The 21,126-nt window shown below is 30.7% G+C and overlaps 6 protein-coding genes across 12 annotated transcripts; 3 read left to right on the top strand and 3 right to left on the bottom strand.

The window, feature by feature from the left end:
• Positions 1-7: 7 nt before the first annotated feature.
• On the bottom strand, positions 8-4,175 carry mei-9 (DNA repair endonuclease XPF mei-9). Of its 4 annotated transcripts, none has more exons than XM_035087355.1 (14): positions 4,036-4,175; positions 3,805-3,978; positions 3,552-3,731; positions 3,306-3,486; positions 2,757-3,172; positions 2,509-2,663; positions 2,205-2,439; positions 1,939-2,125; positions 1,706-1,876; positions 1,491-1,628; positions 1,049-1,261; positions 773-946; positions 358-699; positions 8-262 (listed from the first exon to the last, which is right to left on the bottom strand). In XM_035087355.1, exons 2-14 carry the CDS (start codon positions 3,870-3,872, stop codon positions 107-109), a joined length of 2,616 nt encoding a protein of 871 aa, XP_034943246.1. In that variant the 5' UTR covers positions 3,873-3,978; positions 4,036-4,175; the 3' UTR covers positions 8-106. The 4 variants fall into 4 exon arrangements, with proteins under 4 accessions (XP_034943246.1, XP_034943249.1, XP_034943245.1 ...); XM_035087354.1 differs by having other exon boundaries at positions 9-262; positions 1,939-2,128; XM_035087356.1 differs by having other exon boundaries at positions 109-262; positions 555-699; positions 1,939-2,128.
• Positions 4,027-5,132, bottom strand: LOC118069292 (UPF0669 protein C6orf120 homolog). The gene is made up of 4 exons (XM_035087289.1): positions 4,688-5,132; positions 4,465-4,595; positions 4,268-4,384; positions 4,027-4,189 (listed from the first exon to the last, which is right to left on the bottom strand). The coding sequence occupies exons 1-4, from the start codon at positions 4,718-4,720 to the stop codon at positions 4,027-4,029; spliced, it is 444 nt and encodes a 147-aa protein (XP_034943180.1). The 5' UTR covers positions 4,721-5,132.
• On the top strand, positions 5,050-7,239 carry LOC118069323 (E3 ubiquitin-protein ligase RNF14-like). 2 transcript variants are annotated; one of them, XM_035087360.1, is made up of 4 exons: positions 5,050-5,317; positions 5,432-6,539; positions 6,637-6,806; positions 6,870-7,239. In XM_035087360.1, the coding sequence occupies exons 2-4, from the start codon at positions 5,435-5,437 to the stop codon at positions 7,131-7,133; spliced, it is 1,539 nt and encodes a 512-aa protein (XP_034943251.1). In that variant the 5' UTR covers positions 5,050-5,317; positions 5,432-5,434; the 3' UTR covers positions 7,134-7,239. The 2 variants fall into 2 exon arrangements, with proteins under 2 accessions (XP_034943251.1, XP_034943250.1); XM_035087359.1 differs by having other exon boundaries at positions 5,051-5,347.
• A 93-nt stretch (positions 7,240-7,332) lies between these two features.
• Positions 7,333-8,793, top strand: LOC118069325 (soluble lamin-associated protein of 75 kDa-like). Its single transcript, XM_035087363.1, has 4 exons — positions 7,333-7,469; positions 7,531-7,711; positions 7,790-7,970; positions 8,068-8,793. The coding sequence occupies exons 1-4, from the start codon at positions 7,456-7,458 to the stop codon at positions 8,367-8,369; spliced, it is 678 nt and encodes a 225-aa protein (XP_034943254.1). The 5' UTR covers positions 7,333-7,455; the 3' UTR covers positions 8,370-8,793.
• Positions 8,363-12,905, bottom strand: rb (adaptor related protein complex 3 subunit ruby). The gene is made up of 9 exons (XM_035087353.1): positions 12,575-12,905; positions 12,335-12,410; positions 11,660-12,241; positions 11,296-11,592; positions 10,921-11,188; positions 10,022-10,720; positions 9,556-9,867; positions 8,833-9,469; positions 8,363-8,754 (listed from the first exon to the last, which is right to left on the bottom strand). Exons 1-9 carry the CDS (start codon positions 12,712-12,714, stop codon positions 8,607-8,609), a joined length of 3,159 nt encoding a protein of 1,052 aa, XP_034943244.1. The 5' UTR covers positions 12,715-12,905; the 3' UTR covers positions 8,363-8,606.
• A 201-nt stretch (positions 12,906-13,106) lies between these two features.
• gpp (grappa) lies at positions 13,107-21,097 on the top strand. 3 transcript variants are annotated; one of them, XM_035087058.1, is made up of 10 exons: positions 13,107-14,301; positions 14,535-14,714; positions 15,055-15,381; positions 15,473-16,428; positions 16,665-17,136; positions 17,217-18,259; positions 18,361-18,585; positions 18,857-19,101; positions 19,673-19,738; positions 20,299-21,097. In XM_035087058.1, exons 1-10 carry the CDS (start codon positions 14,221-14,223, stop codon positions 20,724-20,726), a joined length of 4,023 nt encoding a protein of 1,340 aa, XP_034942949.1. In that variant the 5' UTR covers positions 13,107-14,220; the 3' UTR covers positions 20,727-21,097. The 3 variants fall into 3 exon arrangements, with proteins under 3 accessions (XP_034942949.1, XP_034942950.1, XP_034942951.1); XM_035087059.1 differs by lacking the exon at positions 19,673-19,738; XM_035087060.1 differs by lacking the exon at positions 20,299-21,097 and having other exon boundaries at positions 19,594-19,735.
• Positions 21,098-21,126: the final 29 nt, after the last annotated feature.

Raw genomic sequence — 21,126 nt, 5'->3', positions numbered from 1 at the left:
TTATAGTTTTTAATTAATAAATCATTGATTGTATAAGTGGATCAAAAAAATTTAAGTGAATTTTTTGATCTAAATCTCACTTTTTTTTAATTTAAAAGAAAGAACATTATTTTTTAGAAGAAAATAATCCTTTAGTACGTACTTTAGTTGCGGCTTTACTTACTGGTCCCTTACTAGTTTCTTCTGGTTTATATTTTTTATGTAACGCATTGTACAACATTGTCGCATTAACTTTATTCCCCATTAAATCTTCTAATTCTTCCTATAATGAAATAAATTAAATATTATCTATCATCGTTGAAGATAAGTTATATAAACAAAATGGGAGAAGTCACATTATAATAAAAAACTATAAACCTCTGTTAATTTTGATATATTATCGAGTGAAACGCCTTTATGCAAAATACTTCGTAAATTTTTTGAATGAACTCCAGGTAATTTAGCAATTAAATCATGAATTTGAGTATTATATTGTTCACTCATTATTTTTTTATCATCTGTATCTTCTTCTAGACCAATTTGTGCGGCTACTTGGCCATCTGGTTGTCCTTTACCTTGCTTTAGTTCCTCAAATAACTGAGATGTAGCTGTGGGGCTTGGTGACCAAACAATTTTTAATTTAGGAAAATGTAATGTGAGTAATTGTAATTTAGCAGTGACGTCTGAGCTTTTCATATCTCTGCTGACATAGTAATTACCCTAAAATATATTTATTTATATTTTAATTAATTGATAAAAAATCAGACAAAATAAAAGAAAACAATGAAATTACCTGTAAACAAAATGATTTATTTTGATCAAATTCTATAAGGAGCATGGGTTTTTCATAATGGCGAGTCATAGAAATTGCTTGATTGTATAATCTTCCAGAATTTAAGGACATAATAAGATCAGATATGCTTTTTCTTTCGACACAAATTTCTGGTGTAAGAATATAATCTCCTATCTATTATTAGACATAACGCGAATAGACATTACTTAATTAATAGATGGTTACATGATAATAAGCTCATTAGTCAACGCTCGTAAAAAAATTCTAATTACGTACCACTAATGTTACCGGTTCTATTTCTATGCCTCGTTTATGCAATAGTGCAGGTAATTCACTACGAAATTCTCGGATATCTACGATCACTTTATGAATTATTTTATTTGAATTGCCTCCAAGGCCACCTTTACGAGAACTTTGTTCTACTGTTTCTTCTTCAATTGTTGCACTACCTTCCATTTTCCCATCTTGATCTGTCGGCACCACCATTGTCTGTAAATTAATTTTCAATATTTTATTATAATACCTATTGTTAAATTTTATTATTAAAAGAATGAAAAAGTCTTATTTATTTAAAGGAAAATCTTCATTTTGAATCTCTTTGTTAGAATGAATAGGGTTGACAAGGAACAACGAAGCTGGTGGATGAAATATTTATAGGATTCCTTCATCATTGTCGCTGGCGGATAAGTTAATTGGATAAATAGTTGAATAAATTTACCGCTTTTGTATGAATTAATTTCTCGAAAGCTTCCTTCTCTCTACGGAGAGATGTTAAATATCCCTGTTCTTCTACAGAACCTCCGTAAATAAGGAAAAATATTTTTAGCAATATTGATGGATTATTATTTTGATAAACCTAGAGAAAATTTTAATTAGAAAAATGATCATAAAGTTCTTATTCATTCAAAATTTAAGAGCTATATTCTTAAAAACCTCCAGCTGACGAATCGATGAAATATCAGCACCATACATTATTACAAAACCTGGCGTTGATTCATATAAAATCCTTTGGAGAGCTAGAGGATCTCCACCTTTCTTAACATATTGAATAACGATGATTGGATCTTCAAAATTTGACAAACTTGAAGTATCATAATTTTCAATCTGACAAAAAATTAAAGAGAAAATAAAGAAAAAACTATCATTTTCACTAGAAGAATAATTACCAGTGAACATTCTTCAAAATAATTTTTACAATTTTCCTCAGGATCATTCTTCCTTTCAGATTCCTTAGGTTCTTCTAGAGGCTTCTGTGAAAAAGTAAGTACGTAACTATCATGGTTTAAATCCTCCTCTATTTCCTGATTCTCTGAATTGCCTTTATTTTCTAGTACTTTTCCTTTGTCAGTACTGCTACTAAAAAATGAAAATATTGATTATTACATTAATAAAGAGTCCATATGCAATTAAGAGAAAGAAATTAAGTTTTTACCTTGGCTTTACTGGTTCATTTTTTTTTAAACGTCTTATTGCTTCATAAAGCAAATATTGACCAGCTCCCATTGTTAAATAATTCTTCAATTGGACTACTGTTCTTCCATCATAAACGATAATCAATACTTTTTTAGCACTTTCTGAGTTATTTTTCTTTTTATTTATTTCCAATCGAATTTCGCCAAGAATTTCACTCAAAGCGGTCCATTTTGGACATGGTTCTGGACTGAGCTCTACTTAAAAATATCTCGCATTAGTGAAAAAATGTTATTATTTGAAATTCATAAAAAATAAAATATTACCATTCTTATTATTGTAAACACGGCTTTTGGCATGAACAAATAAATCATCAACAGCATCTAAAATTAACCATCCACTACCTTTCATTGCATATTCAACAGTTCTAAGACGATTAATCATCGCATAAAAAGCAACTGAATTTTCCTGAGTTAATTGCCTGTGAAATAATAATTTAAAATTAATTTTTTTTTACCATGAATATAAAAATAAATTTATAATAATATTTATTACAATTTTTTTAATGGCCTACCCTAGAAAATATCCAAGTAATTTAAGATCAGCAACCAGCTGCTTTGTACTAGATCCTAGTTGATGCCAGATCGGATCTAACTGCGACTGTAATTGCTTATGAAATTTTTTAGCAATCGCATTTTCAACTGATAATTCATCTAGATCTAAATACTTATTAAGTCTTTTTAATTCTTTAACAATAAAGTTCATGATATCAAGAAGAGCCGTTTGAATAAGTAACATTTTATGGGTTAATTTTGCATGTAATTCTATGACTTCTGGTTTATGTTTTGATAAACTACTGCTCACTACTGTATGAAATCGTGGCCATAGATATAATTCTTTCACGAATAACGCTTTCATTACACGTTCTACCTGAGTAAAACCCATCATAAAAGCCAAGGCGGAATTGGTGAATGCTTTAATAAATCCTTTCTACAATTAAAATTACCATATAATTAATAATGATCTTCAGCTCTAATTATAAATTACTTTTTAATATTTCTCATTAATTTTTATTATCATTAATATTCATAAAATTCAAAACTATCTTAATTGTAATACTTACTTTATTGTTTTGTCTGTATAATCGTAAAGCAAAAGCTTCTTGGTAATTATTCAAGATTCCATGAGCTCTATAAACTAATATCCCCGTTACTAAATTTAAAGGAACACGATTTTTCAATAAATCTACAACTAATATTCGACCAGATATAAATAGTACACCTCCTTCAAGATACATTATTTCCCTGAAAATGTGTAAAAATTCAACGATAGTATAAAAGATATAATCTAATTATTTAATTTTTCAAACCTTTCATTGGATGTATTTTGAGCAGTAACAATTTTTGGTAACATTGGAACATTCATTGCTTTTAATTTATCAATAAAATATTGTTCATCATAATCTAGAGTACCAAGAACGATCACTAAATTTCCTGGATCTAAATATACCTTTAAAATATTTATAAATACTGTTTCTAATCCTAGCCCCCTATGAAAAGTTTCTTAATGTAATGAAAATCATATTAAAATAAAAAAATTAAAAAGAGAAGTAATGATGGTACTTGGCTGTGATGACAAGTCCATCATCTTGGAGCACTTCTAAAAACATTTGATTTTCGTATTCAAGCATGATTACAATGGCTTATTGCTTCTTTCAATCTTTCTTAAAATAACACTTGAATCAATTCGTCTAATAATGTCCACAAAAAAGTTAATACAAATGATTTTTTGGTAACCTAAAAAGATTAAATATTAATGATAGCATTGATGTACCTGAGAAATTATTATTGTACCTTTTTACGAGGATGAAATTCTAAATTATTTATATGACTTTGTTCATCAAAATCTTCATCAGCAGAAAGAGATATATGATAAACTATGAGATAGTATTGACTCGTTTCATGAGATGGATGACCGTATACTCCAATGCTGACAGGACGTTTAAAACTAAAATATAATTTACTATTCTCAGTTACAAATGTATATTTTTTCAAGTTACTGATATGCTGTGGAATAAGTACGAACTTTTGTGGTATTAATATGATATCATCCCCACAAGTTGTTGATTGAATACAATATTGATCAGGTTCGTATGTTGGTTTACTAGTTAATTGAGATATATATAAATCTGCATCACCTTTCCTGAGTGAAGCAAATCGGAATATAATGAATAATATTTACTCTTTGAAAAAAACAATTAGAATGAATATATATGTACCTACTTAGATAGTAGAATAATTTTTATTACTCCATCATACATCAAGCTGTAATATTTGAAGGAACCACTAGAGACTTTATCATTAACATAATGTAATAATTGTTCATTAGCTGCAAAAGTACAAGATGAAGTAACCTGTAAACATGCTATTGAGAATAAACTTTTTTATTATTGATAAATGAAACATGTATAAATCTTAAGACGTAGTAATACAAATGAAAACTTACAAATAATATAAAGTTCATAAACACTTGTTTCATAATAATAATGAATGCCTTAAATTTACTACTTGATTTTATTTATTATAATCAAAATAAAAATGTATTTGAAATTGTATGATTCTTTGTAAATTATGCAATACTTAATATAATTATTTATAAGAATCATAAACAATATAACTAGAAATAAACAATATATAACACTTTTGTCCAGCAGAAGCAAAAAGTAATAAGGATTTTCTAAAAATTTTGATGTTGAGCGGCTGAATTGGCTGTCAGATAACTTCAGCTTGAACCGCTTTTTGACGATTACAGATGTCGCGATTTCTACATATGTATGTACTTATAGCGAAAAATGCATTGGAAATTATCCGAGTATTATTATTATTTGGTTACAACATTCTTTACAAAAACACGATTTCTTCTCCTTTGTAAATTTCTACATGTGCTGTCATTCTAAATTTTACGTAAAGTTATGTCCAAAGAGTAATTTAATATTTTTTTAATCAAAATGAGTTGTCATTTTAAACAAATATTCACAAGTAATCTTTAATTTTCAAATCTTGTGTTTATAAATGTACTGGCTCATTTTCAATTGCAACTCACCAATAATTAATAACCTCTGTGTATAATATAAAGGTACTACTTCTATATATTTTTATCAGATATGTAAGTAAAAATTATTGATTTAATATGAAGAAATGATATAAAGATGTAGTTTCTAATTTATATTATTAATATAATTTTTTACAGAAAATGCCGAATGAACAACAAAAAGATGAAATAATTGCATTGCAAAGTATTTATAACGATGAAGAGTTTTCGTTCCACGATATCGATGGACAATTTCACTGTGTCCTGAAAATATTTACATCGTTGTTAGATGATTATTGCTTAATCTATAAAGATAGAAGAAATAAAGAAGATCCCGTGGAGAAAGTACCAATTGCTCATCTACCTCCAATTGTTTTACATGTCACATTACCTCATAATTATCCACATGAATCTCCACCTGAATTTACATTATGTTGCCCTTGGTTGCGTTTGACTTCATTATCTAAATTATGTAGAAAATTAGACCGATTGTGGCAAAATAATAGAGGTCAAGAAATTATTTTTACATGGACAGCTTTTCTTCAAAATGATCTATTTGATTTCTTAAAAATACAGAATTGTCTGGATATTACAGATGCATATACTTACTATAAAAAAATATCAGAATGTAAACAGGAGCCAAATGAAATCAAAAAACCTCATACAGATCAAATTGATAGAAATCACAAAAGAGGTGTAAAGAAGAATTTATTACATAGAAAACAAAAAAATACAAAACGATATTCCAGATTTGATAACAGAGCAATTGTTAGTCGATCATCAAACGAGAATCTTTTACAGACTTTATTGGATTATAATGAGAAGAGGATGGAAATTGAATTTAAGAAAAATTTTTATACTTGTAAAATATGTTTTACAGATAAGTCTGGAGAATCATGTACACAATTTAAACCTTGTTTACACATTTTTTGTAAAGACTGTATTGCTGGATACTTAGAAGTCAGAATAAAAGACGGCTCTGTTATGAACATTTGTTGTCCAGAAGATAAATGTAAATCGGAAGCTCTTCCAGGACAAATCAAAGACTTAGTTAGCCCAGAGTTATTTGCAAAGTATGATTCTATATTACTCACAACCACTTTAGATACAATGCTGGATATTGTTTACTGCCCTAGGCGTCACTGTCAGTACCCTGTCAGCAAAGAACCAAATGAAAAAATGGCAAGCTGCCCAGCTTGTAACTATGTTTTTTGTATTTATTGTAAAATGGTTTATCATGGAATAGAGCCTTGTAAAATTGCACTTGGTAATTTTTTAAATACTTTATTTATGATTCTATTCACATATATTTAAAACTACATATTTGATTTAATTAATTAATTTTGAAATTTTATTTTGTATAGGAGATAAACAAAAGCTCGTTAATGAGTATCTTAACGGGTCTCAAGAACAAAAAAAGCAATTAGAAAATCGTTATGGTCAAAAATTAAAATTCCTTGTAGAAAATATTTTATCTGAAAATTGGTTACACAACAATAGTCGAAATTGTCCCCATTGTAAAGCAGCTATTGAGGTAATTATTTTGTTAAAATAAAATTTTGACTTACATTTTGCGTATTACTATTTTTAATTTCAGAAACTGGACGGTTGTAATAAAATGACCTGCAACAAATGTAACACTTATTTTTGTTGGACATGTGGTGCACAATTGAGTAGAAGTATGCCGTACTTTCATTATCAAAATCCTCAATCTAAATGCTTTCAGAAACTTTATCAAGGTGTTGTTTATGAAGAAGAAGACGAGGATGATGAGATAGTTTTCCCGGCTCTTGAACAAGATTTTGATTCTGATGATTCATTTGATGATGGGTCTGACCTTGAAGCCGATTATCGTTTTTAAATTTATTCGTTTCTAATATTATTTGATACTTATTCGATAATTATATTTATACATATGTTTTTTATTCATTTTGTTGAAATTAAAAAAAATTATTGTTAAATGTGAATTGATACAAATGTTAACTAGTATTCACAACGTTTAAGTGGTATATCATAGAACTACTTACTTGATACGTCATTATCGCATTAATCTATCCAATTGTACATCACATTGATAAACGTTTGTACTTGCCATTCTCAAAGATAGCGATTGAATGCATATACTGTATTACAATTGATTATCACCATATTTGATCAATATAAAATTATCATCGTTTTGAACCATGTTTTGTAAAAGGTAATTATAAAATTTTTTTTTTTTAAAATGTTCATTGATACTGATTTTGTTATGAAAACAGATGCAATCAATTTCAATCGATTTATTTACAACAACTTAATATAAAATTGATTGATAACATTAAAAATGTTCAACGAATAAATTGTAAGATTTGCAAAACCTTTATTGGAGTTACTGAAAAACATATAATCATTAATATTGATACTACTGTTAATACTTATAATGAAAATGGATGGAAAAAAGTAATAATAAACGACTATTTTGTTTTAATATGTCTATATTGATTATATTCAATTGATTATTATATTAAATAATTATAGGCTAACAGCGATCGAGACAAAATTGTTTACTATATTCTAAGTCAAATCATTTATCCTGAAATGGATCATCCAGTCAAGGATAAATTCGAATCAATTTACGATTGTGCTGATGAAACAGATGATATTTATTTAAGGTGGAAACAAGGAATACCTGTTGGATTTTATACGGTCAAACGAAAAGGTAAATTATTTAAGACTTGATTGAATATATTTGAATTAAGTTTTTTGTTAGAAAATATAACTCAGTAAATATTTTTTGTATAAAATTATTTTCACAGGAACTAAAATATTCAATACTCCTTATGCATACTCAATGAATACATTAGATACAGCCTACATTAGATCAAAATTTAGAAATAAAGGATTAGGATTAGAAATTTTATATAATGTAATTGAAAACTATCCAAATGATGATATTGGATTTTCAAAGCCCATATCAGAAGGGATGTTACGATTGTTGCATAAATTTTTATCTAAACATAAAGAATTTCGATTATCTTTTTGGGAAATTGAAAATGGAGGCATTGAAGGATCGGCTAAATTGATTTGGTTTAATTTGAAAAAGTCAGGGAAAAATTAGTAGTGAGTATTTATTAAAGAAAATAGTTCATTTTGTGAAATGGATTTTTCGTTCATTACCGAAGTATCGAAGAAGTATAAATATACATTTATCCAACTGTAAAATTTTTCTGGAATGAAATGGAATCGACGTGGCATAACTCATTCTAGAAATTCAATATTACAAATATTAACATTTGTTTTTACTTTAATTATTTAACCATAAACTTTATAACTTTTAAATTCCTTATCAATATTTTTACTGCAAATACCCTTTAATTTCATTGAGTAACATTGATCCTATAACCATTTTTTCACAATTTACACTTATTTCAATTTGTTGATTATCCAACAATTTTACTGTAATCAGTGCAAGAGATTTAGAAGTCAGTGTATGAGCTGCAAATCTAAAATAACAATAGTGATAATAAGGTATTTATATCATATTTATGTTTATTATTTATAATTTTACCTAAGTTTCTTACCTCAATGAATCCTCTTCATTAGAAATTAAAGCTAAATTAGCAACTTCATACACTTTCTGTACAAGTTCTTTTTTTGTTCCTGTAAATGTTAATTTCGTATTATGTTCATTCATGCCTTTCAATTTATCTTTTTCAGTTGTAAACATAGATTCAGAAAGCTGGACAGCGCGAATAATTTCTCCAACAGGAGCTTTCAAATTAATAGGACATGAATGAGTCTCATCATTTATGGTAAATTCAATATTAAATTTTGCTGGTTGTGTGGAATCATTATAATTAACTCCTAGTGTTGATGATACAGTAGCATTTAATGGTATTGTCGAAATGGGTGAAAAATCATGAATCATCATTCCTCCAGATAAATTCTTTGAACCAACTCTAATATTATTGATAATTTCAGTGCTTTCATTTGTAAATGTTAATTCAATGTTAACAAAAGCTGCACTAACTAAATGTTGACATCTTGTGAAACGTGATTCTACTTTTAATCCTCGTCCAGAAATTTTATTTAAATGTTCCGTTTTTTTTAATGGCGTGAAAGATGCTGATACTTCTGTTATACCATTAATATTCATTACATTTATTGGAGTTAAAAATCCTCCTAAACTCGGTGTCATAACAGGAGTCATTGGAATTACTGAAAAAATTTAATTAATTGTATACTGTATAGGAGACTGTAAATTTTAAATGGTTAAAAAAAATTATTTCGAAGTGTGTAATTACCATCATCTAAATCTAAAAGCAAATCGAGATTGTTCTTCGGTTTATCTTTAACCGGTTCTTTCTTAACATGGACTTCTGGTTCAGGTTTTTTTAATTCAGCTTCACTTTCTGACGAGTCTTCACTTTCCTCTTCGGATTCAGACTCGTCTGAGTTCGATTCACTATTTGATGTTTCTGATTTCTCAGTGTTCTTTATTTTTTTAATTGACCTATCTTCAGATTTTTCTGATCCTGATGAATAATTGGAAGAATTACTATCCTCGGAACCAGAAGAGTCCTCTGAAGAACTTTCTGACGATTCATCTTCGGATTCTATAAATAAAAATTAATTTAATTCTTAAGTAACACAAACCTACTTTAGTAGTTAATTGGTGAATTACTCTCAACTTGACCTTATTTTATTATACACACGTTAATCATAATTGATCATGCTCATAATTATCGCAAAAATAATTAAGAAATTTACCATCAGCAGGAGTACTTTCATCGTCGCTGTAAAATGCTTTTTCTTTAACTTTCTTTTCCTTTCTACTATATCGTTTTTCTCGCAGCTCATGAGTTGGCACTGGTTCTGCAATATCTCGAACAGAAGGATTCGGTGCAACGTCAGGAAAATCAGGCAATGGTCGATATCCAGCACAAGGCATGTCAAGATAGTGAGATAAAGTACCTAACTGATATTGAGAGCCTTTAAAACGAGACGAAAGAGTTGGTGCTGGTTTTGGAGCAAAGAATATTTTCTTAGCATATTGTGGAAGTTTATTTTCAGAATTATTTTCATCGAATATAAAATGTCGAAGAAATCGTGCTCGATCTCTAATATCATAATTTTGATCATATTTGGCAAGTTGAAAGACATATTGGCAAAATAATTTTGTCTGTTCAGGATTATTCAAGCATAATTTCACTGCTAAATTTAAAACTTGTAATTTAACGATATCTTTTTCATTCGTAAAACTTTTTGCCATTTTTCGAAGTACGTCTGGAGCTATTTTAGGCACACGATCTGAGTATTCTCCTAGTAGCCATAGAATTGAAGCTCTTGCTTGAGGAACTGTTATGAAATCCATCAACTTGGCCATGTGTGCTATAATATCTTTATGTTCATTAGGCTGAGTTTGCAGAAGTTTTTTTATTACAACAACACTTTCTGCGACAACAACTTCTATATATAAAAAAAAAAAAATATTTAGAATAACTAAAATGTAAAAAAGCAATGATTTATAAGTTTACAAACTCGTGTATTTGATAAAAAAAAGTTTTTCAAGTTATTATACGAAATATTTGGTCACAAGTAATATTAAATTATACATAAATACAAGAGTTCATGAACTTAACTATTAACCATTATGTGAATTATTTTACCGTCTCTATTACTTAATAGCGACACTAATCCATTTAAACACGTATCTGTAACTTCTTTAATGTTACTTGCACATCTGCCGATTGCTTGAATACTAGCACCAACAAATTCTTTATCACTGCTAGAAATGTATGTCTGAAATTCTCTCAATATTACTCCTATACTTGTTTCGGTTGCTAAGTTAGTAAGTATATCCAATTTCAATAATTTTATATGAGTTGGATCGGATGTTCTGACAAAGAATGATTTAAGAAATGGCTCAAACATTCCCTGAAGAGTAAAACAATATTTAATATATGCAAACAGATAAATTTTTAAAATTGTATTAGTTAAAAAAGCTTTGCGAAAGTTACTCGATTCGCAAATACTTACGTTACCTTTCTTGAAATAGATATACTAGCTATACAATGAAGAACTATACTTTGAACTTCTCGATGACTTCTCAATAATCGGATCAATGCTTTGGCAGCTATGATCACTTCACTGCGAGGTGCTACATGATGATATAATTGAGCCACAGACATAACTACTGATGCATTCCGACTTTGCAAAAGAGGTTTAGTATTTCTTAGTAATAGTCTGTGATCTGTATCCAATGAAAATTTAGGCTTTTTAACATTGGAGGAGTCTGAGTCAGACTCATAAAATGGTCGATTTGGATCTTCTTCGGTTTCCTGTAGGAAAATTTTCTTTAGTATAATAATCATGAATATAAACGAGTACGTTTAGTGTCATACTCACATCTAAATTCGGATTAACAAATTGTGTTCTTGCATATCGAGTTAGCATATTAACAATCACTACTTGTCCCCATTCATCAACATCCACCAGCAAATTGCAAAGTTTTCGATAATTTTTATGGATTAAGTCTATTCTTTCTGGACAAACTTCTTCAAAAGCCATCACTGCAGATCCAACGACTAACGTCGTTTTATCCGATAACAGTTTTTCTATCACACTAATCAACTCATCTTTTTGTTCTGGATCTAGAGAATATAGTTTAGGTATTGCATGAGCAGCAGTCTTTCTAACGTATGGTGACATATCACTTGCAGAATCTTTTATAGCCAGCATAACAATTGGAACAATCATAGGAACTCGTATACTAGACAAAATTCTTAATGCACTTGCTCGAATCAATTGGTTCGGGTCTTTTAAAGCTCTTTGAAATGTAGAAATTGATAGTAAAGCCAAATCCTGTTGGTCTTCTGCATATCTTACTAAATAAACATATACTAATTTTTTTACTTCAATATTTTTTGATACAACATTTTTTACCACTGCTGGAAAAAGATCGGAAGCATCTCGTCCTTTGGCAACCATCTAAACCAAACAAATGATCATTAAAAAAGTATGGTTAACAATTCAATGATTTTAGAGTAAATATTTTTTTTTGTATTAAAATAAAATACATACGCCTATAATCCGTTTCATAGCTTCTAATTTAAGTCCATCTTTATTACTATCTAACATTTGCTTAAGATCTTCATGCCTATAGAATAGATTAAATTTGTTATATAATTAAATAATAATTCGTAAAGGAAGAAAGCATAAACAGATGACCCATAAGCATGGCAGAAAAGAAACTTAAATGGAAACATTTAAGATAAATGATGATTTCTTATATAAATATTTTATTGTATTCTATGATCTTACTTTTTATAATCTGAATGAAAAAAACCTCCAGTAGCTGGATCAGTACCCAATTCTGAATCTCCTGTTCCACCAGAAGGTCGGTCATTGCTGTAAGACCCTCCTGTGTTATTGGACAACGTATTTGCTGCTGCAGTTAGCATTTTTTATGAATATTTGAATGTTTGTATTAAAAAAAATTTCTCTGATGAACTATTTGAATATTAAATATTAAATAATAACGATCTAGTTTTTGAAAAAATTTACAAATACTTTTGACAGCTACGAACACCTTGACTAAGCGTCCATGTTGTCTTGTATCTTTTTCTATTGTTCTTCGTCTAACTGTTAAATCATAAGCTAGCGCTGCGGCACTTTCAACAACTAGGAAGGTCAATGTTTGTAATAAAGCAGCGGCTGTGTTCGTTGTTGAAACAACAAGCGATGAAAGAGCCACAGTGGAGTTTTAGAAAATTAGGTTACGAAAATGCATCGGTAATGTAGCAAATTGGAAAGTAAAGTGGTTCTCAACATGTCCAATAGTTTTATTGCAAATAAATGGTTGGGGATGTCGGAGATTATTCGCATCTTTATTTCAAAACAGGTGCTGATGCACTTGACCTAAGTTAGTTTTTTTTATCTAAAAGTTTTTAAGTTACTCTACAAAAGTTTTCTATAATTTCAAATATATAAATAACCGTTATTTTGAAGATAGAATTTTTGCTTTTAATATTTTCTTCAGTGACAAAAAGGTGAATCTAAATATTTCATATATTGAATTAATAATTATATAAATAACTTTTTCCATCAATCAACATTTAGCGTAAAACAATTTTTTGTAGTGTTTGTGAAAATAAAAAAAAATTTTTAATTATTTTTATCGTAGTAACTGAAAATATTTATAGTGACATACAGGATAGTAGTGTTTTTTAAAGCGCGTGACTGACATCACGTATCTACATAACGTGAAATAAAATACAATATTATTTATGTAGTGATACATAATATTCTAATATATTGCGAGTTTATTTGAATTAGTTCATCAAGTCACGTATACGGAAGTGATGCACTTTTCAAGTTCATGGGTTGTTCAATGCTGGAAGTGACATTGTACAGTGTAAATATATAACTGATATTTGTATTTTTATAATATTTTTTTGGAACAAAATAGTGGTGCACAGCAGGTTCAATGGCTGATGTTGCGCCTGCGCCGAAGAAAGACATTGGCATGAAAAAAGGAGTTGGAGATGGTAACGGAACGTAGCTGTGTAGAGTGGAGGAAGAAGCATGACGCCATGTTTTGATGTCGTCATCCCCCCCCAAAGCAAAACTGTGCTGGTGCTTTTCGCATTCAAGTTCGCGTGCTTTGTATTTTAAAGTTATTTTATTGTGCGAGCCCTCCCCGATTTCCGGATTGAGGCAATATTTATTAATAAAAGTGGAGCGGACGTGGCAAAATTACGCAGGTAAAGTTTCTTTTCGCGTGTGCTTAATGTTCGGGAGAACGATTGTCGAGCGGGGGGGGTCCGCGAGCGTCGTCTACGTGGTTGTGGCATCCTAGTGCACGAGCTACATTCAACGATAAATTCTTAAGCAGGATTACGTCACCTAACCAGTATTTTCTGATCATTTTCACGTAAAGTAATACGCATCTGTGCCTCATAAGAAAAATGCAAGAGTTACGATTACACTCACCAGCGGGAGCAGAGCCCATCATTTACCATTGGCCACTTACTTCTGGATCAGGAGCCGTGAGTTTATTTTACATTGTTACTTCCTTGATCTTGTTATTTTACTGAATAATGCATTTGGCGCATGAGATAAGCAGAACACGTTTATGTCCTCATTTCCTTGTACTCATTTGTGTTAATGACAGCATAATTAAAATCATTTTTTCACCTCAATTATTTTTATAAAATTACTTGGCCCTATTTCGTTATTTATCATCGTAGCTAAAACTACATGTTGATTTGTTTATTTACAGGATCGTCATGATGGAGCAATAGACGTAGTTGAAACCATGAGATGGGTTTGTGATGATTTACCAGACTTGAAATTACCATTAGAAAATAATATTCTAACAGATTATGATCCAAGAGATTATGAAAGTATGAAAAGTTTATGCGATCGTTTCAATAGAGCAATTGATAGTTTAGTACAACTGGTAAGTGTTTGTTTTTATTCTAATATATTGTTGTACACCTTCACAAGACTATATCTGTTAATTAGTTATATATTCATCAAAAATCAATTGTTTTATCAGAATGAAAAATAATTATATAATAGATGAAGCTATAATAAGTAGAAAATCGAATTGATCTTAATATTTTTGCATATTTAATTAATCTTATTAGAGAAGTGAAGTAATAATGATTCTTTTGTTACTAACTCGATAATTGATTGTAAAATAATGAAAAATTGTTGTTCTTATTCATTCAATTAATTCAAAAGTCACCTTTGTAATATGTAAATGCTGGAAATTTAATTTTACATGACTTTTTTAGGAAAAAGGTACGAGTTTACCTTCACAAAGGTTAAATAAACGACCTAGTAGAGGTTTACTTCGTCATATACTCCAGCAAACTTATAATCAAGCAGTAGTAGAACCTGATAAATTAAATCAGTATGAACCTTTTTCACCCGAAGTGTATGGAGAGACGAGTTATGAACTTGTCTGTCAAATGATCGATCAAATAGATGTTACAGAAGATGATATTTTTATTGATTTGGGTTCAGGAGTAGGACAAGTTGTTCTTCAAATGGCTGCATCGACTTTTTGTAAAATCTCAGTAGGTGTTGAAAAAGCTGAGGTGCCTTCACGTTATGCACAAGTATGTATGATTTATCTATGATATATTTTAAAGACAAATATTGAGTAAATTAAAATAGTTTTCTAATGAGCTTTAAATTTTTCATTAACAGAGCATGGAAATAAATTTCCGAAAATGGTTAAACTGGTATGGAAAACGTTGTGGAGAATATCGTCTCGTAAAAGGAGATTTTTTGGCTGATGAGAATCGAGAAAGTATCACTAGTGCAACAATAGTTTTTGTAAATAATTTCGCATTTGGTCCTACGGTAGATCATCAATTGAAAGAACGTTTTGCTGACTTGCGTGACGGTGCAAGAATAGTATCTTCAAAATCATTCTGCCCGTTAAATTTCCGTATAACAGATCGGAATCTTAGTGACATTGGTACAATTATGCATGTATCCGAAATGACACCCTTGAAAGGTTCAGTGTCTTGGACTGGCAAGCCAGTTTCCTACTACCTCCACGTAATCGATCGAACAAAATTAGAACGTTATTTTCTACGTTTAAAGAACAATAGATTAGGTGGACCAGATGTTGAAAACTCTGATTCTGTGATAAGTAACACTGCCAGCAATAGTAGTAAAATATCTAATAGAAGTGAACGAGGAGATAGAGCCAAACGAGATTTAACACGGCAGCTAGATAGTCCAAATAATTCTGAGCTTCAAGCAACCAATAGTGATTCAGATTTAGATGACAATATGAAATCCCGACGAAAAACTTCTAAAATGCGTAGAAAATTAAATAGAAAAGTTGGTAACGGCATTACCCGAACGTCTGCTAGAGGAAGACAACGAGGTAGAGGAGGAGTTAAGAAAGCCAAACCTAAGAAAGCTATCAATATTTCTGGGTTGGATCTTCTACATAGCCAAACACTTTTAAGTACATCTCCACAAGCAATTGGAAAGAAACCACCTCCTGCTCCTGGATGTGTTGATCAGCATCTTTCTTCACTATCTCTGTCTCTTCAAGCACATTCTACATCTGTTCATGAAGAGCTCAGTATACCTCCAGCACCTGCCGCAACACCATACGCTCTGCAGATTCTCCTTGACTTATACAGGTTTTTTATTGAGTTATAAACATTAACTATCCATAAAGATCTTTACAAATCAATGAAGTAATTAAGTTTATTGCATCCTTTTTATTTAATGTTTAATTATTTTATTAGAATAAAATTTTTTTTATATTTTTTTTAATTACAGAATTAAACTTTTGTAAAGACTCTTTAAAAGTCCTAATGTTTATAACTATCACTGTTGTACGAGCTGAAATTATATGTATTTATTTTATTTACAGGGACCAATTTATGCTTATGCTGGAAGCTATAAAGACACCTGCTTACAAGGTGTCAGTTAATACAGATTTAGCAAAGGAACGAGAAAGGAATTCTAAACTACAGTCGCGTGCAGCGCAATTAGAAAAACAAATAAAAGTATTAATTGATGATAGCGTAGCTTTGCTGAAAGCAAGAATGACTGAATTGGGAATAAATGCATCGTCACCATGTGATTTACTCGCAAAAGCAAAAGAAATCGTTCTTAGACATAAACAGCTCCAAGCCAAGGCAAGTAAATTACAGGCTCAAGTATCATCGATGGAAACAGAACAATCACGTTTAGCAGCGCTCAGGCATCAAGAGCTTCAAGAAAAGTTCAATGCTCATGGTAGCACAAATAACATTTCGAATCCTCCTCAAGCGCTAACGCAAGAGTATATACTCAAAGAAATATCTGCAACCTTGTCGCAAAGGAAAAAATTACATTCTCAGGTACTAATCATAGAGAAACAATTCATCAAACTTAATTTATGTCATTAATGAATCATCATTTATTGTCCTTCATTCTTTAGGTGTCCAAGTTAGAACATGAATTGAACTTATTAGAACGCGCAACAAGTGAAAAACAAGCTGCAGCACTTGCTCAACAGCAACAACAACGAGAAGCAACTGTAAAAAATCATACACATCACCACCCACAGCAGAATGGAAAAAGTCCAAGGAAGAATCGTGAAGGTCGTTCAAGGTCACAAGAGTGGCCAGATGTGCCAGATATAGGAAAAATACAAGAGAATAATCCTGAGATTTTAGCGCAAAAAATTTTAGAAACTGGACGTCAAATTGAAGCAGGTCGAATACCAAATAGAATTGGTTCAGTTGGAAGTACATCATCATCAAATTCGAGAGTGAGATTACCACAAGCAAACTTTAGTTTTTCATCTTCTGGTGTGACTCAATCTCAAGGGAATTCAAGAGAATCAGTAAATCGCATGCAAGAACCTCCTAGAGTGGCTGATTTTGAAGATAGACTAAAAAGTATTATTACTAGTGTTTTGAATGAAGATCAGCAAAATAGAAATAAACAGCAACCACATAATTTACAATTGCACACGCAACAGCCTTTACAACCTAGCGAGCTTGATCGGAAACGAACTAATTTATCACAAACAGTTGGAACACCAGACTATACTCAAGTATCTCCAGCTAAATTGGCTCTTCGACGACATCTTTCTCAGGAACGTCTTACCTCTCATCTATCGACATCCGATCGATCACACTCGGATTCACGACAATTAAATCATGATAATCGTATCAGCTCTGGTGGAGCGGGAATTTTGGGAACAAGAACTATTGGAGATCTTGTGAGTGGAGAAATAGAAAGGACTCTCGAAATATCTAATCAGTCAATTATTAATGCGGCTGTTGACATGAGCGCAATTATTAGACCTGAAGCCGTTTATTCTCCTATCAGTAGACCCGCTAGTGCAGAAGGTGAAACAGGTTTAGCAACTTTGGCTCATGTTGCAAGCTATGCACCAACGTCTTCAGCTTCATCGACTTCTACAACTTCATCTCGATCTTCTGTTCTTTTTACTCCATCAACTCAACCACAAAGGTACAATTTATTCATGGATAATAGTAATTGATTATTCTTAAGTATTGATACTTTGTTAATGGATATATTTTTTTTGTTTTTTTTTTATTGTTTTCTTCAAGGTATACACCAGTACAATTGCCTCGAGCAGATATAAAGCCTTATCATGAATCATATTTTACGGACAATTCTTCTCAGCCAATAAAACAAACACAGCTCGCTGTATCATCACATTCTTCGCAGTCGTCAACCAATGGTGATGTGCCGGTTGAAGGTTTAGCAGCATCCTTGCATGCAAGGATATTAAATAATCATAGTGATAAAAATGACACTATTAATGGTCGAAGGTAAACTAAACCAGATTATCTAGTTATTGCATAGACCATTGCTAATAAAAAAAATAAGTCTTTTTTTATTATTCAATCTCATGGATTTTATATTTGTATTTTTATAGTAAACAAGATTCTAAAAAAAATACAGTTGAATATCAACATTCTTAATATAAGTTTATTCACTTAAGGAATAGTAAATTGCAAAGATATATGCAAATAAAAAGCAATTATAAAAATAAATTAATGCGTAAATGTTAAATAATGATTTATTAAATTTTAAATTCAGATACCAACCGTACCCTCGGTATACAAATAGTAACAATGGTCGTAGCAGTAGTGACAGAGTAACATCACCACTTCAATTGTCATCAGCATCGTCTTTAGTTAAAACTGAAGCAAACGTTTCTTCAGTAAGCACAAGTGGAGCACCTCTAAGTCCTCTTGTTGAACCGCATTCCAATACTTCGACGCCGTTAGTTGATGAACCGCACATGACGTCGCAAAGACAACGAAGTGGAATTATAGATGAAGGTAAGTATCCATGTCGTAAATTTTATTGATCTTTATACACTTGACTTAACGGATAAATCACCCAGTAATCTTCCTAAATTTGCATTACCTTTAAGAAACTTATGCTATGCTTATATTCTACAGTTAGTCGAATGTTAAAACTTAATAGTTGATATTTAATTAGATAATAATCTGATCTAAAGTTGTGATTGCTTATTTAGTTTGGTGACAGACCCTCGATTTCTCTCAATCCTGTATCACTTCCGATTGTTCTAATTATAATTTAAATTATTTTTCCTTGACTACTCGGATTGAATACTAAAGAATTATTTATGTTTTTGATCAATTTGCATTTATTGATTTTATTTGTATTTTAATTAATGGCTTTGGCAATCATTATCTATGGTTTCTGTTGATAAATCAATCTAATGGAGAATTGGTATGCGATCTTTATTTATAATTTATTTTTTTTTTTTTTTTTTTTTTTTTGTTATTGTTGGTTGTATTTGTTAGATGCACTGTAGCTGTTTGTTGGTTAGCTCTGTCACATACTCAGTCTCTCCTCAAATACCCGTGAGGCTTGTTTTGTTAGAGATTGAGGCGATCAAAGGGAGAAATAAGAGAATATGGCTGCCTTTGGGTTGGTTCGCGGTTCTTGGTGAGTTTTCCCACAGGGGTTCTTCAAAATTTTATTGTTTAAACCATCAAGAGCAAAACATTACATTAATCCAAATGATTTTTTCTTACGTTTGATAGTTATTTAAACAATCAGGTTCACTCATCATGGCATTAGGGAATCTCATCTTTACAGTCAGTTGCATATTTACATGAAAATAAGCCAAAATTTAGTAGCAACTGATATGTAAATTTAAGACAAAATTTTAGTTACAAAATTGGCAAAAGTGTAATTGAAGCCAAAGGTAGTCATTCTAGGTAATGGCCAGTAGTTTAATAGTTTATGAAGATGTACATACTTTGTTGTAGTAAAAACACCATTTCCTCTCAAGAATTTACTCTAAGATAATAGAGAGTATGCATGAAAGTTAGTTTAACTGGAAGAATGCTGTAGATATAGTATATTTATATTTTATCCTTCTTTTTTAATATTAAAAATGATTATTATGAGCATAGGGAAGTGGCTTATTTTTATGGAAATATGCTGTTGATAAATAACATAATTATTGTGAGAAGGCTTGGTAAATGACATTCGCATTACAGATGGTGAAGCAGACTGGCAGGATCGCATCAGCTCAGGTTTCGATAGACTAGTTGCCTTTGCATCCACTGAACTTGACAAACGTCGACGGTCAACAGAAGGGGTCAATACGAGTCCGGATAGTGGATTAGGATCAGATAGTACTGTAATTGGTCCATCACCCGTCGCTCCCTCACCCGACGAAGCTCTTGGTCCGCCTCGTACTCCATCTCCTACGAGTCCTCGACCTCCTCATGCATCTAGCGGAAGTAGCAGTTCATCCGTGCCACTTAAGTATCAACGACAGCCTGATCCTGAGCGACATCATTTTAAGAAAAAGTTCTTCCATCGAGATTGGAATAATTCTGGAAGTACGAGCAAATTTAAACCAAAAGGCAAAGATTGGGACTGGAACAATTCAGGTCATTGGCCTTCTAGTGAACAATCGTAATCTTGTTGTAATCCTGCCTTGTGAAGATTATTACCTATTAATATGGTTCTTTTTTTTTGCCAAATTCTCTTTAACAATAGTTTTCTCTCCTATTTTTTGGTCTCTTAAATAGTCTGAATGAGAGTGAATGTGACATTTGAGTTTTAATTATGGAAAAATTTTTAAAAAATCAAGGTATTGCTACGAGTTATGCCAACAAAATTTTAGGCAAAATTACTTTACTTAAAGTATCAAGTATCATCATAACTTAAAAAGTAAAAAAATTATTAAGGTCCATTAGATAAATTAATAGAAAATCACGATAATTTGTCATAACAATTTTTTATATAGTGACAATTAGTTGATAATGTATTTGTCAATGTTGACATGTTGAGGCGTTATATATATAATGTTATTGCAA

Source organism: Chelonus insularis, unplaced genomic scaffold, assembly GCF_013357705.1.
Source record: "Chelonus insularis isolate UGA/USDA-ARS -01 unplaced genomic scaffold, ASM1335770v1 contig_406_pilon, whole genome shotgun sequence".
NCBI classification, from domain to species: Eukaryota; Metazoa; Arthropoda; class Insecta; order Hymenoptera; family Braconidae; genus Chelonus; species Chelonus insularis.
The sequence above is the reverse complement of the archived record's forward strand: the minus strand, read 5'-3'. Positions and strand labels throughout refer to the sequence as shown.

Excerpts from the sequence above, each read along its gene's own strand:
- LOC118069292 (XM_035087289.1), bottom strand. The coding sequence starts at position 4,720 with ATGAAACAAGTGTTTATGAACTTTATATTATTT. Across the intron at positions 4,385-4,464 it reads AAAATTATTCTACTATCTAA|GAAAGGTGATGCAGATTTAT; the intron begins GTAGGTACATAT and ends TGCTTCACTCAG. Across the intron at positions 4,190-4,267 it reads ATCATATTAATACCACAAAA|TTTTAAACGTCCTGTCAGCA; the intron begins GTTCGTACTTAT and ends ATTATATTTTAG.
- LOC118069323 (XM_035087360.1), top strand. The coding sequence starts at position 5,435 with ATGCCGAATGAACAACAAAAAGATGAAATAATTGCATTGCAAAGTATT. Across the intron at positions 6,540-6,636 it reads GCCTTGTAAAATTGCACTTG|GAGATAAACAAAAGCTCGTT; the intron begins GTAATTTTTTAA and ends TATTTTGTATAG. Across the intron at positions 6,807-6,869 it reads ATTGTAAAGCAGCTATTGAG|AAACTGGACGGTTGTAATAA; the intron begins GTAATTATTTTG and ends TTTTAATTTCAG.
- LOC118069325 (XM_035087363.1), top strand. Across the intron at positions 7,712-7,789 it reads ATGAAAATGGATGGAAAAAA|GCTAACAGCGATCGAGACAA; the intron begins GTAATAATAAAC and ends AAATAATTATAG. Across the intron at positions 7,971-8,067 it reads TTATACGGTCAAACGAAAAG|GAACTAAAATATTCAATACT; the intron begins GTAAATTATTTA and ends TTATTTTCACAG.
- gpp (XM_035087058.1), top strand. The coding sequence starts at position 14,221 with ATGCAAGAGTTACGATTACACTCACCAGCGGGAGCAGAGCCCATCATT. Across the intron at positions 14,715-15,054 it reads TTGATAGTTTAGTACAACTG|GAAAAAGGTACGAGTTTACC; the intron begins GTAAGTGTTTGT and ends TGACTTTTTTAG. Across the intron at positions 19,739-20,298 it reads GGGTTGGTTCGCGGTTCTTG|ATGGTGAAGCAGACTGGCAG; the intron begins GTGAGTTTTCCC and ends TTCGCATTACAG.
- mei-9 (XM_035087354.1), bottom strand. The coding sequence starts at position 3,872 with ATGCTTGAATACGAAAATCAAATGTTTTTAGAAGTGCTCCAAGATGAT. Across the intron at positions 3,173-3,305 it reads TATACAGACAAAACAATAAA|AAAGGATTTATTAAAGCATT; the intron begins GTAAGTATTACA and ends TTTTAATTGTAG. Across the intron at positions 263-357 it reads ATATATCAAAATTAACAGAG|GAAGAATTAGAAGATTTAAT; the intron begins GTTTATAGTTTT and ends ATTTCATTATAG.
- rb (XM_035087353.1), bottom strand. The coding sequence starts at position 12,714 with ATGCTAACTGCAGCAGCAAATACGTTGTCCAATAACACAGGAGGGTCT. Across the intron at positions 10,721-10,920 it reads GCTATTAAGTAATAGAGACG|AAGTTGTTGTCGCAGAAAGT; the intron begins GTAAAATAATTC and ends TTTTATATATAG. Across the intron at positions 9,868-10,021 it reads TGAAAGTACTCCTGCTGATG|AATCCGAAGATGAATCGTCA; the intron begins GTAAATTTCTTA and ends TTTTATTTATAG.